The sequence below is a fragment of the Poecile atricapillus genome, chromosome Z (assembly GCF_030490865.1).
Source record: "Poecile atricapillus isolate bPoeAtr1 chromosome Z, bPoeAtr1.hap1, whole genome shotgun sequence".
Taxonomy (NCBI): Eukaryota; Metazoa; Chordata; class Aves; order Passeriformes; family Paridae; genus Poecile; species Poecile atricapillus.
Window position 1 is genome coordinate 117,613,007 of NC_081289.1, and position 14,233 is coordinate 117,627,239.

The 14,233-nt window shown below is 36.1% G+C and overlaps 2 protein-coding genes across 6 annotated transcripts in view; one reads left to right on the top strand and one right to left on the bottom strand.

Annotated features, from left to right (window-relative positions):
- The window catches only part of GLDC (glycine decarboxylase), a 39,687-nt gene extending 38,269 nt beyond the window's left edge, over nt 1–1,418 (top strand). Inside the window, exon 25 of the mRNA XM_058827583.1 lies at nt 787–1,418. Coding sequence (XP_058683566.1) covers nt 787–930 — 144 coding nt within the window. The 3' untranslated portion in view covers nt 931–1,418. The remainder of the gene's footprint in view (nt 1–786) is intronic.
- A 1,962-nt stretch (nt 1,419–3,380) lies between these two features.
- The window catches only part of UHRF2 (ubiquitin like with PHD and ring finger domains 2), a 78,778-nt gene continuing 67,925 nt past the window's right edge, over nt 3,381–14,233 (bottom strand). For 2 of the 5 annotated variants that reach the window (XM_058827582.1, XM_058827578.1), the window contains 7 exons: nt 11,300–11,439; nt 9,156–9,318; nt 8,462–8,599; nt 7,542–7,665; nt 6,978–7,141; nt 6,122–6,220; nt 3,381–4,593 (listed from right to left, as the gene is read on the bottom strand). In XM_058827582.1, the coding sequence (XP_058683565.1) occupies nt 4,447–4,593; nt 6,122–6,220; nt 6,978–7,141; nt 7,542–7,665; nt 8,462–8,599; nt 9,156–9,318; nt 11,300–11,439 (975 nt within the window). In that variant the 3' untranslated portion in view covers nt 3,381–4,446. The remainder of the gene's footprint in view (nt 4,594–6,121; nt 6,221–6,977; nt 7,142–7,541; nt 7,666–8,461; nt 8,600–9,155; nt 9,319–11,299; nt 11,440–14,233) is intronic. The other 3 variants (XM_058827581.1, XM_058827580.1, XM_058827579.1) reach the window with 3 other exon arrangements.

Below are 14,233 nucleotides of genomic sequence, written 5' to 3' on the forward strand. Positions count from 1 at the left end.
TTTTTAAAGACAAGGAAAGACCTTAAAAAAAAAAAAGTCTTTAAACATAGGTGCAGACTTGGATTTCTCAATCCTAACACCTCAACACTGAATATTCATTCCCGTTGGAAACAGCCTATTCAGTTCTGATATACTGCACCAAGGGCTCTCAAAACAGGGTCCCATGTGCTTTGAATGGGACATGCTTTGCTCAGAAGAGCTTGCATAAGGTGAGCATGGGGAAAGCAACACCAGTGTGGACCTGCTGCAAATAAAGGTCAGACTGGAGCTGGACTGTGATATCAGACTTAATTGCTTTCATAGTCATAGAAGCTAAATGTACATGTAACCAACCTTTCTGCTCTGAAACTTAATTCCAAGTATTTTAATGATATGTACTGTTTCAAATAGTAAGAATTCAGCTACACCACCATTCTGCTTGCCTTTAAGTATTGTAATTATACTGAGCAGCACAGCAGTGTCCCCTGCTTTTCCTTCATTCCTATCTGAAAGCCAGTTGTTCAAAGGATAAGAAAGTTTTCTTTAATCTCATAAAGCTTCTTCTTTGCAAGCATGTGTTAGAGGACATGATTATATATTTTTTTAAATCTAATCTTTTAACTGTCACTTCTATTATACATGCTTGTTAACTTTCAAGGACTGCAAATAGATTTGAAGGATGACTTCACCTAAAAAAATTCACTTTCAGAGCACTTTGTAATTCTTCAAGCTCCTAATGTCCATTAAAATTTTTTAGCTTTATTTGGTGGAAAAATTAAAATGGTTGGGTTTGTTTATCTCTCTTAGCCATTTGTGAAGCCTGACAGCAAGTTTTGGCCCACAATTGCTCGCATTGATGACATATATGGTGATCAACATCTGGTTTGTACCTGCCCACCAATGGAAGCCTATGAATCTCCATTTTCTGAGCAGAAGAGAGCATCTTCCTAAGACTACTTCCAGCTGCCTGCATTTTTGACTCCATCAGAATGGCCCTTTCCTGATTTTCTGGGGATATTTATATTGTGTATATTTTGAATAATCACCATGTTTGTTCATTGAACCACTGCTCAGTTAAAATGTAAATACAATCAGTACGTCAGGTGTAAACAAAATGTGATTGTTCCACAGCAGTTGATGTTGGAAGTTGCCTTGATTCATCATTTTGTCTGTTCTGTGTTAAAGTTTTAACAATTAACACTCAATTTGCAAAGTGGCATAGAAGATACAGTTAAAAAAGTAGAAAATATGCCAATATGTAAGGCAATACTAATAAATATTAACTGCAGGAGTAATTGTTTATATTTTGTAAAAAAAATGATGAAGTGGATTTTAAAATTTACTTCACCTATTACCACTAACTAGCATTGCTAGTATTACATACTGATATTTTTACCTGTCAGTATTAGTACTCTAATAAAATTGGTGAGAATTTTAAATGCTGTCATATTTTGGATTTAAACTTTTCAGCTGGATTTTTCCAACAGAGCAGTATGAAATTATGGAGCTTAAGTTCTGATTTGTGACAATTGCCACAACAGCAATAAACTCACACAAAGGAAAACACTGTCAGAAATTAATATTCAAATAAATCTCTGATTTTTTTTAGTAAGCCAGAATGATACATTTTACCAAGCAGTAACAAACATAATCTTGGTCTATATCACATCATTTTTTTTCTTAGAAGTTCCATCTAATCCTCTCTTATTCTGGAGAAGGCATAAAAGACCACTGTAAACTGCTTAGTATTACTTAAATCTTGGGTAAAAAAGTGTTCTCTTTCCAGTTTCTCAAGTCTGTCTCTGGAACTTTTTTATACAGAGCACACATTTTGCTCTACTTTATCTACAGCTTGTGTAAAAACTGATTCACAGCTTAAGCTATGGCCCTCCAAGAACACCAACAGCCCTCCTGTAACACGCAATGTCACATTAAATCACGCAGTAGCCAGAGCTCAGATCTTAAACTGGAGCCTTTTCCATCATGTTCCAGATCAAATTTACATAAAACCAATCCTCCTACTAGTTACACAGTCAGACCTCTGTGCTCCAAGCACATTTGAGAGGAACCTCCCCAGTCCATGCAAAGCTGTCTGTTTGATGTACATGAGCACCCCTGAAGGGACAAAATTATGCAGTCACATGAAGCACAGCTTTGGTGAATTAGGAAACAGGTGCTTGACAAACACCAAGACCACAGAAAAGGATCATAGTTTTGCACCTTACAACCACCCACTGCTCAGCCTCTTCTTGAAGACCTACATGAACACTCCGCCTAGGAAATCTGACACAAATGAGGCTGGTGTTCACAGCAATATTTTAAATACTGTAAATTTTGTGTCTTTTACAGTTAAAAGTTTTGGGACTGCAACTTTTTCATTACCTACCTTATGGCTTCAGTGGGGGAGCTTTACACAAAGAGACTGCAGATGATAGCAGACGGGAATGGCTTTTATTAAAGGAAAGTCAGGCCTGATACCAGCTTTTCTGTGAAAAGCTGTACCTACATCTGAAATCACCTTCATATGTAGTGAAAAAAATCAGAAAAAAATTTTTTACTTTAGAATTCAGTACGAAAAGGGTGTCTTTCAGTAGCTATTGATGTAAACTAAGGATGTAAAAAATTATGAAAAGCCACTGCAGACTTATAATGTGAGGAAAGGACAGTCTTTGCTGCCACTTTAATTCCCCAGTCTTAACACGCTACTTTAATGTTTGTTAAAAGCAGTTTAACAAACTTGATTGTGTCACTAAAAAAACATTAAAAATTGGTCTACATGTTTTTGTATAAAGCAGGTAACTTCCTACTGTTGACCTCCAACTGACAAAATTTATCTTGTGAATTAATTGGTAAAATCTATCCAATGGAAAACAAAGCATTAAAGTATTTTACAGTCCTCAACTAGAAGGTTGAAAGCCACAAGTCTTATGAGCTTACCGCACAGATGCAAAAGTCAATCACATTATTCACTCCAGAAAATACTCAGCTACCTGCAGCACTGTAGGCCACAGGCTGTCAATGCCACCTCAGTGCCTACAGAAGGACTTTGACTCACTCACCTGACCAACCACCATGCAGGAGACCCACAGCTCCCAGCTGTGCCAACAACCCTGTGCCACGACAGGCAGGGCTCCCAACCGCTCTGGGACATGGACAGAGCACTGCTACAGGCTGTGAGAGGGTCCATGGGTATCAACATCACCACTGGATCTTGGTTTGGACTTGTTCAGCCTTTTTGAAAATTAAGTGTTCTTTTCATTGAGAAATGAGTGAAGGAATATAAAGCCTCACACCTGAAAAATAAGGCCACCTAAGGAAGGCATTTAGTAATCTGAAAAATAAATTCTGTAAAAATCTTATGATTTAATTAAGTGGATAACAGTAAAAACAAAACTAGCAAATCTTCTCAATCATAAAATATTTAATAAGGTATATTTTGGGGGGGGGAATATATTGTATATAAAATTTCAGATCACAATATGACGCGATTTGAACCTTCTCCAAGCTAGCACTGCCTTTAATGCTGTGTAGATGTATTGCCACTGATACAAGACCTACTAAATGCATACAGTTTAACTAATACAGAAGTGGCTTTTTTTATATGAACTATTTTTTACACAACTAGAGTGTCTTGAATACCCTCTTTAAGTGCAAAAAACACAGATCACTTTACACTAATGCAGCAACAATGCATTCATATTGTTCTGATTAGTCATTAGTAGTCAACTTGCATAAGATACAAGAAAAGCACAATGAAGCTCACAAAAATAGACTAAAAATCAGCCCGTTCTTGCAAAAAAATACAGCATAATAGAAGAAAAAGACAAAAAAGGGATTATGCACACCACAGAATTTGCTATTTAATCCAAATGGCTTAAGTGCTAAATCTGTTTCTTTTTCCTGGTTTTTCTTTTGGTTTGGGTTTTGTTATTGGGTTTTTTTTGTAAATCAAACCACATGGACCAGGCACAACTAATATTCAGGAGGCAGTGTGTAGCTATATAGCTAAAACATCAATAAATTTTTTCATCCCCAACATTGTTTAATTGTTTGACACAATTTACTTTCCTCTGTCCTGAGGTAGTTACAAAAAAACAAATCATAAATTAAGCATCAGCTAGGCCAGTAAGAGCTGAGGCTTTTCTTTTTCTTTCCTTATTTTTTTTTCTTTATTTTTTTTTTTCTTTTTTTTTTTTTCTTTTTTTTCTTTTCCTTCCCTTCCCTTCCTTCTCGTTTAAAAATTATTTGTTAACTGGCCAAAACTACCCTTGATGTTAAAAGTCAGCTGAGAAATAGAGTTCTCACAACACCAAGAAAGGGCTATGAGGGGAAGAGGGCTAGCTGCTTCAAAATGTGACAATATATAGAGTCCCATCAAGCTGGCTGGTCCACTGCTGAATTTCCCATGTTTATTCCCCTCTACTGTCTATAAAGTCACTGGGAGAAGTACAGAAGGGTCTGAGCACATCATCGTCCTTTACTGTAACCCGGAAAGAACTGGTCCAGTAGTGTCTGCAGGATCTTGTTGGGAGCCATGGTGTAGCCCTTCCCCAGGTCAAAGCGGCAGGCGGGGCAGGTGAACACTTCGGCTCTGAAGGAGCGCTGTAAACAGCTCTAGGACATACAAAGACAGAGAAGTAAATTGCAACAACTTCCTTTTAGACCCACAGCTTAACCACCAAAAAATAAGGAATCACTGTAAACCAAAGGCACAGTCTGCTGTGCTACCAGAAAATAGGAAGTCTTCGCCAAGCCCTCTGGCGCCTGATTGTGCCCATGACTAAAATCTCCTAGCAAAAGAGCTCTTCTCTGTGCTGGGATGCAAAACACTGTGCTTGAGGAATTAAATCACTACTGAGGTCTTCCCTTCATTTCCACTGAGGCCTTCCTGTAAGTCACAACCAATCCTCAGCTTCCTTATTGTTTCACAGATTGCTCTACTTTTCCAGACCTTCATATCAAGAGGAAGGTGAATACTGTTTGCATAGCAATCTCCATCTGCCTCATCAGAAAACATTCAGTTTAGCCTTACAGATACATGAAGTATACAATCTTTAACATGTTAGTTAGTGTCTGTGGGGTCATCCTTACTACCTTACTGCAGACTGTTGAGAATCCTAAATTTTTTAGGGCAGATCTGTGTCCAAAGAGCAGCAGCAGCTTACCGTCCAACTATTCCTTACAACTTTAACTGGATGCTATATTGTGTTCTTAAATATATGCACTGGTATTCAAACACTGTGCTTTCTGAGTTTGTTGCCATTCAGCTTCCTCTTCTTTCTTTCTTAATGGTTTTCCAAATTCCACAATTTTAAATACTAACTTCACAATATTTCTCATGTTTTTCAAAGAGCTATAATTGTTCCATGTGTGCAGGCCACACATAATTTTTATTGTCCTGATTTTTACTGGAGTGGTATCTTCTTGAACAGTAACCTTGCATTACTGAATACTCTACTAGGATGATAACAGTCTGAGTCCTTTAGGGCCTCAGGCAGAAATATTAGGTATGGTAGGCACCATTCAAATATGCACAATTCAGTGCATGATTCTGTACACACCAGTGCTACAAAATTAGCTCTAGTCCCGATTTGATTCCAAGATCTTTACATTATCTTCAACTGACCAAGATTTTGAGACACATGAGTAATATACTGACACCTGTGGCTCTTCTGCCAAACATGAACAATGCCAAGATTAATAAGATAACATAACTTTCTCTGAATAAGCGCAAATAATTTTCTAGGGTATTTACCCATCACTCTTTCACAACTCTTAACAGAGAGTTATAAAATTATAAAATCTGGTTTTATTTTTAACTGTGTAAAATTAAATCATTGATATTGTGCCGAAATCTAACCTGTGGACCTGACCAATTCCTAGTGCACCCCCACTGACCACAAAGGCATGACAGCAATGGTAAACCTCACTCATTATGTCAGTCAGGAACTGTACGAAACATACTTCCACTCTTTATTACAAAATTAAGGTGTTTACACAGCAAACATTGAATGGAAACTTGTTGCCTGTTTTTGCTCAGAATGTTATACAATTATTATTGTCTTTCTAAAATGCATATGGCTTTGGTGACTGCTGTCTCAGAGACAAGACAATAGCCTAGAGCAAGGCAGTTTATTCTTACTTTACAGACGTTGTGGAGGCACTCTGTTGTCACTGGCTGGTAAACCAACTCCTGGCAGCAGACACACATAAAGGATTGTTCCAGTTTCTTCAGAAAATTCTAATGTGGAGCAAAGGAATAAAAGAGACAAACTCTATTACAGTTCTCATAAATGCCACTTACTACATAAAGATGATGTACTTTCAGAAGTTCTTAAGTCCTTCATATCTCTGAGCACAGCTTTATAGGAGTAATCAGGAAGCATGTCTTTAATGGCTTAATTTCCCTGCTCTTCTACAAATCGAAGAATTATATAATCAGAGAATGGTTTGGGTTGGAAGGGACCTTAAACAACACCTATTTCAATCCCTGTGCCATGGGCAGGAAATCTTCCACTAGACCAGATTGCTCAGTGCCCCACCCAGCCTGGCCTTGAACACTTAGAGGGATGGGGCATAAGTCTCTGGGGAACCTGTCATAAAACTATTTTCTGTCTAAACAAAATGTAGTGACTAAAACCATGTTTCTTCATGTCTGACTTCTGGTATTAGCACAGCATAAAAATACGTTTATTATATCAGAGAAAACATGCTCTCCTGAAAAATGAAAATAAATAAAAACTTACTTTTAACTTCGAGATGGGTTTTGAGCAAGAAAAGGTCTCTATTGTGGAACCATTAATCCACCCCTCAAGAGTAAATTGCACAACCAAGACTTATTTTCTTGAAATACAAGTCTTACAAATAAAAGTAATGCAAGACAGTCTATATTTAGCAGAAGTTGAACAAACAAATGAAGTTTTAAGAGGGTCTCAAGATTTCTCCAAATAATATAAAGAAAATACAAACAATAAATATTACACATGCAACAAACATACTGGTCCTTCCTTAAGAGAAGCAAGTACTTCATCCCACAGCTTCTGGTTCATACAGTCTTCTCTAATCAGCCATTGCTGCTCTTGGGTGAGCTGGAAAGCTTCTCCTTTTCCTCCATCTCCCATTCTCATGGCTTTGGGTGTATTTGTAGGTTCCTCTGTACCTGCTTAAGATGGTGACCATCAGACACAGTAACAACAGTGTTAGTAATAGAAGGGAAAGACAAAATTATTTCTAGAAGGAAACATAGATTAATATGGATTACATGCATGAAATGCATCAAGCAAATTCCTACTCCAATTCATCCTGTCCACCTTTGTTTTGGATTGCAGCACACAGTAGCACAGAAGAACGTTCATTTTTTTGAAGGGCTGAAAAGTGAAAAACGCAGTAGGAGCAGTAAAAAGGACTAATACCCCTGCATTACTACTTAATTAAAGAGCATTTGTTTATCAATTTTCATTATTAATCCAAACAAATTCACACTTCCACAAAGATTTCATGGCTTAGAAATGGTAATGCGACAGACTTTGCTAACGAATGCTAAAAAAGTGAAAAAGAAATACCATCATCAATCGGCCTTTTCTGGTTTCCATTACTTTGGCTGGTTGGCTCCTGTTTCACAGTTTGCTTTTTAACCTTATCTTTCTTCTCCTTACTAGCCATGGCTTCCAAATAACCTTCTGGATACTAAAATTAAAAAATACAGATTTAAACCAAAAATCACTGGCATTCAGGAATAACCAAATACCAAAAGGAGTAAGTTCTAAAAGACTTTAGATCTCTGTGACTACATAGTAAAATAATTACAAAATTATTTTAAAATCCCATATGATAAACATTTAAATTAATAACTCTCATTAAGAAAGCACAGTCAAGTAGAAGAACCTAATCCACAGTCAGCTGTGTTAAACAGTGTATCCATACCTGTGTGTTTACAAACTATATACATCAGGGGGATGATGGTATGCTTTAAAATATACCATTGCATTGCCAAGAATAAATATTACTTCCTCCCATCTTTCCATCTTTCATGATTCTGCAATGCCAAATTTTCCATGGATCTGCCTATATTTGTGCCTAAAATACACTATGTATACAAACTACCCAGTCACATGAGGAGAAAAATACATAAGAATGCACAGTTTTTTTGGTTTCTCAGACAGAATCCAGTCATCTGTAGAAAAAATTGTTCCAGCCTAAGAATCACAAAACTGGACACAAATTCTGATTTTCCAATCCATACAGACAAACCAGTTTACTGATAGGGCAGAAAGCTTCATTCACAGTTCCTCCTCTGAATCCTCAGGATTCTTTCAATTTGCATTTAGTCTGTAGTGGTTTTTAGTATCAAAAGCTGCCACAGTGAAGTACAAGGAAAAAAAGGGAGCTTTAATTTAACTGATTTCCTCCTCTGTAATCTGTTTAATGGATCCAAGAATAAAAACAACTACCCTGATAAAACCAGCTGAGTCTTGATGCCAACCTGTACACTTAGACCCAGCTTCTTTGACCGCTCCATTCCTTCTGAAGTCCAAGGTGCAGGCTCAACATCATCTCTCCTCAGAAGATAGCGCCAAACTAAAAATCCACATTTTCCAATTTCTGGCCAGTATTTCACCACCTAAAGAACAATACAAAATTACTGCCATTATTTTATCACAAGTCAAACACATGCACATTGTCATACTTTAATTGTTCAAGAAGAAATGACAAAACTGATTTATATATTATTATTATTATTATATGCAGAAGTTCTTCCCTCAGCTGTGAAATTTTTGTACTTCTTATAAATACAATGGTCTTAAAAGGCACAATCCTTTGTTTCAGAAACTAAGAAAAACTTGGTTTTGTCTTTAAACAAACAAAAGGCTAGGATACAGCTGGAAGAACTGAAGAAATAATGAAATAATCTGATTTCAGGGATGAATTTAACTCAATAAGCACATGCAAAGCAACTTACGTATTTAATCTTATATATCCTATTACAGATTATGTTCTATTATCACTGCTCTGAATAACTTCATTTTGGTTCACTTTGCAGAATAAACTAAAGCTAAAAAGCCATAGAAAAGAAAAAACTATTTCTTTCAAGTAATAATGAAGAATTTGCAGACTAACACATATGAGGCTTTCTAAAACAGATTAAGGGAAATTTTATGTTGTAGAGATCAGAATACCTTGTAAATGCCATCATATCTGTTGCCTTCCTCTGGGGCATATTTGCTGATCCGTCGTCCTTTTGAACTGCGCACTACTCTAACTGGTTTACCAGCTCTCCAATTCTTTGACTCTGCTCCATTTTTGTCATCCAGTGGGGCATCACAGTTAAGGGCCAGTGCCCTAGAAAGACATTTAAATTCTTCATAAGCTAGACTGCTTCACCTAACAGAGTTTTGAGGGTTAACATAATGAAGTCTCATATGTTTCCCTTGCCTAATTTTGGTTTATCAAGCAGCATAGACCATTCAGTATGTTTTTTTAGCAGAATTCCTGGAAAAAAAGAGATCCACACTAAAATGCATGGTAAGGAAAAAAGATGGCAACACTTAATATGTTGTCTAGGTTCCAGATGAAAACTCATGTCAAATTGCTAGATAAAACAAACCAATCCTTTTAGGCTTAATATTCTTAATTCTTAAAAATAATCCCTTCCTAAACAGCATTGAGGAAATTAAAATTATAACAAAAGGCAAACTTTCCATACTGCTATCCTCTCATCAATAGACTTCAAGGCTTTACCAGTGTGTACACAAAAGTAATGAATATGAAAAACATATAGAGAAAAAAGTACATAACAATAATTCAAAAAAGCTCTAAGTACCATACCTTTCTCACATGATACATAAAATACCTCAGAGAAGGACTCAGAATCATAGCAGCTCATTAAAGGACAAACTATTCCTTTACCTATAAAGACCCTCTTCTAGAAACCTGGAGCAAGACAGTATGATCAAGCTGCCATAAGAAACAGTATTTCTACTACCACAGCCTGACTTGAAGGGATTGAAAACCCTTCCAAATCAGCCACAACACAAATGATGGATCTCAAAACAGAAGAAATAACATGGGCTATAAACAGACATGGTAGAAGTATAGAACCCACATTGTAGAGAACAGTAAGAGACAGGCACACTATGCCAATGTTAAAAATATTTCCCATATGAAAACAAAACTTGTAAAACTATCTGGACAAGCAAAACCAATACAGATTCAACTACATAGAATCATCATAATCTTCTGAATCAAAGTGCTGGAGAACTTGTATAAAGCTGAGTAAATGAGAGCAGCACATTGTTACTCCATGTGCACTAATGCCTTCACAGCTAAGTAAGTTTTGCCTGTGGCTTTGTCATTTGCTAAGTGGAGAGAAATCCTGACGCTAAAGGGTACAGCTTTTAATTCTGTGTCCCAAAACAACTTTGTTCTATTCCCTAAATATACTTGTAAAGCTCTTGCTTAAACCTGCTTCCATCTTTCTTTCCTCCTTGTTTTTGTTCATTTTGACATCACATGCCTCCTCCCCCTCCCTTTCTCAGCAGCCAAATCAGGCTTTTCCTCTTTCTCCTCTAGACATCTTGAAAGAATCCCTCTCCAGCCTGTCTGAGAGCAGCAGAACATTATCTAAATGCAGACCTGGCAAACAAAAGTTCTCAATGAGTCTCAGCATTCCACAGGTGTTCAGAGGTCACTTGTATAACAGATTATGCTCTTAGAAACAGAAAAGGATGGAGTACTCTTTGTTCAGGCCATCTTTTGGCAGATGGAAAAACACTTCAGGCAGATGTCTAATTCTTCCCTTGGACACATGTTCTCTTTCAAGGACCTGTTTTGATAAAGCAGCACCCTAATTCCTTGCTTTTCATAGAAAATTATGATGGAAGAAAGGGCTAGAAAATATTTCTTTTATCATAGGAAAATGAACATGCTTTCTTCCTCCCTAAATTTATAACTGATTTACCCATGAGAGAAGAAACGTAAAAAAAAACCCACCCAGAATTAGAAAACTTCTGTACAAGTGTTTGACAAACTTCTAATTTAATTAAAGAGTCCACTGAGAGTGACTGTAGAACAATTTCAACCAGAAGCATGACTCTAAGCTGCAGCAACCATAGAGCAATGTATTTCACTGAGGTGTGTGTTCGTTTAAAGCTACAAAACAAAATGCTTGATGAAACGCCTCTTAGAAGCAGCAGGCACTGCTGTTTATGAACACAGCATGTACAGAAGAGAAAAAATACAGCAAAATGTTAGTTTTAAATTAAAGTGCTAAAAGCCAACTCTTTGTTTTGGAATACCTTTAAATTTTATCTTCAAAACTTACCTATTCATGTGTGTTAATGTCTGATCAAATGAATGTTCTCCAATTCTTTTATTGCCAGAAAGATCTCTACCTCCACTCCCAGTGTAAGTGAACTCATCTCCTCGATCCTGTGCAAGAAGATTATCCTTTGGTTTAACGCTCTAAAGTAAAGTAACTCAATTAAAAAAAAAAAAGAAAAAGAAAAAGAAAAAAAAAATGCAACTTCATTTGTTCTCTTTACTCAGAGAAAAACTGTAATCCAGGGCATGAAATACATGTTTTCAATTTCATTATGCTGTCCTATGGGAGCTGCACCAGCACAAAACTACTGGTATAGATGTAACCTCTTCATCAAAAAATTCTGACTAAAAAAATGCGTGCCTTAAAAAATGCTAGCTTTGCATTATTTATAAAGCTATTTTAAGAAAAAAATCTGAGGAAGGGAACATATTCTAGCAACTAGCTACTTTTCTTGTTCATTGAGTTCACAAGAGCGTCATGTTCGTAAAACACAGAATAATTACCTTGGATGGATCACGTCAGTCACTTCTGCTTGTGCAAGGAGCTCAGTGCTGCCTTATGTACAAAGTTCTAATGGAGGTGCTTTAATGAAATAGTAATCCCAGATCTTCTGAATCAGTAAGAGTTTAAAATAATTTAGATTCGTATTTTTGTAAGCTAAAATAATTCTGTACTATAGTTCCTATAATTTTCATGAAATTGAAGGAAAGTTGATAAAATCTTTTACCATGAGCTATGAAAACAGTCAAAAATCTAAATACACTCATGTAAAGCCTGTATTTCTACTTCCTATACAAAGACTGTCACAGAATTTCATATTACTCCCGGGAAATTAATCTATTTCCAGAAACACATAAATATACAGACAATATATATAGTTAATATGTTATTTCTTTGGTGATGTATACTTGGTACACAGCATATAGCAATTTAATAGGAAAATTATATTTAGATGAATTTTTATAGCAAAATTCTGAACATCTATGCAGTAATAAAGTTCAGTCAATTTCTTACCACTATTAAAAGTCTGACATTATTTAGGATCCAGTGCAAGAGTGTTACACATATTTCATGACTGACAACAGCAGAAAAAGAGAAAGTTAGAAAGGGAAACACCACTTGAAGAAGGCCATAGATAAATGACAGAAATTAGATTAATTTTATTTTGTGTCAGGAAAACCTAGCAGAAATTCAGCTGCATTCTCTGTATATAATAAAATACAAGTGCTATGAAGTTAAAAAGTATACTCAAAACCTAGCACAGACATGTAGAAACTCTGTGATATGCTTTCTTAAAACAGCCTACTTACTCTACTAAATAAATCTCTAAAAACCAACAGAAACAGAATGAAATTCTATTAAGGACAGTATATGAAACTACTTCAAAAAAACAACCAGAAAAGAACCATTTACTAAGAAAGGATGTAAAATAAAATTGTATAAGATATCACAGTATTGGAATTAATCACAGAGTATGTTTCTTTTTTTTCTGTGATTGTCAAGGCAAACACAATGCACAGATCACACAAGGATGATCCTGATAATTGTATGAACAAGGATGGATTCGCTTCAGTCATTCAAACAAATTGCATTTTGACAATGAATAAGAAGCCTGTGACAAGTTCAGAAAAATGGGAAAACATATCTTGGAAGGTTACAAATCCAGAATGACCTGGGTTTTGTGATAAAGAAAGAAACATGCACATGTTCTTGATGTGGCAGGGTGGGGACGACTGTTAATACAGTTTTTGATATACAAGAAGAATTAAACTGAAACCAGAAGGTAATTTTTTTCCCCTCTTCCTAGAACTTAATTTTGAGATACATACTGAGAGACCCTATATATAACAATGTGGAAAAATACATGAAAGACAGAAACACTTCATATGAAAGCAGGATGGGGAAAATTATTTATAAGACACAACAGGTTCTTAACAAACTTTTGTTTATCAGCCATCAGGTTGTTGATAAATCTTCATGAGAAGAAAGTATGAAATAGACCTTCATTTTTTGGAGTAAAAGAAAAACCTAAATCAAGGACAAATTGCTAGAGGCTTAAGCAAAAAAAACCTTGAAGAGACAATGCAGAAATGCAACAGTATTCCTACTTACACACACTTCTGTGGAAAATGGGTTAAATGTAAATGGCCTAAAACAAAAGACTTCCAGCATCTTCAAAGAAAGACTGAATGGTTCTCTGGTGGAAGTCTAACCATAGACAAACAGAAAACATCGTGCCTGAAGAAATCCTATAGATGGAAGACCTATGTATACATTCACATCTCCTGAGCATATCCCACACTTCATGGGTTACATTTGCTTCTCTTTAATTATCAAAGTGCTCTGTGCATAAATAAACAACTGGAAATCCAGGGAACAAAAATGGGGGATAAAAGGAAAAATTATGGTGCATAAATGATCCATAAATGCTACAGGTCATGTTACAAGCCTCTTCCAATATCCTCCAATGTAAGGAAGAGTCACTGCTGCCTTATTTTCTAGATGAACTATACTCCCTTTTTTCATATCAGATATATTAGAAAAAAAACAAAAAAGGATTTCAGGGAACAAAGACACAGAATCCAGAATTGAAGGAAAACATCAGAGACCTTGCCACTGATCTGGGCTGGATGACGAAAAATTGGAGGACATTTGAACTCTGATATAATAGCAATTCTCAAACAGGAGAGGAAGAAAGCTCATATGAACATATAAGTGCTTGTAGAGAATGCAAATCAAAAATGGCAAGAATTAAGTGATGCACAGACCCAGTGTCTAAAGAGTGGAATAAATGTGGATATGAATGTGCCTATGACAAGCAGGAGTGAAATAGGGACAATGGTACTCTAGAGACATACTGGGAGACCTACAGTACCTACTTTCATCAGGCTTATGGTGTTTTATTTTTAAAGTGAAGTATAACAGAAATACTCA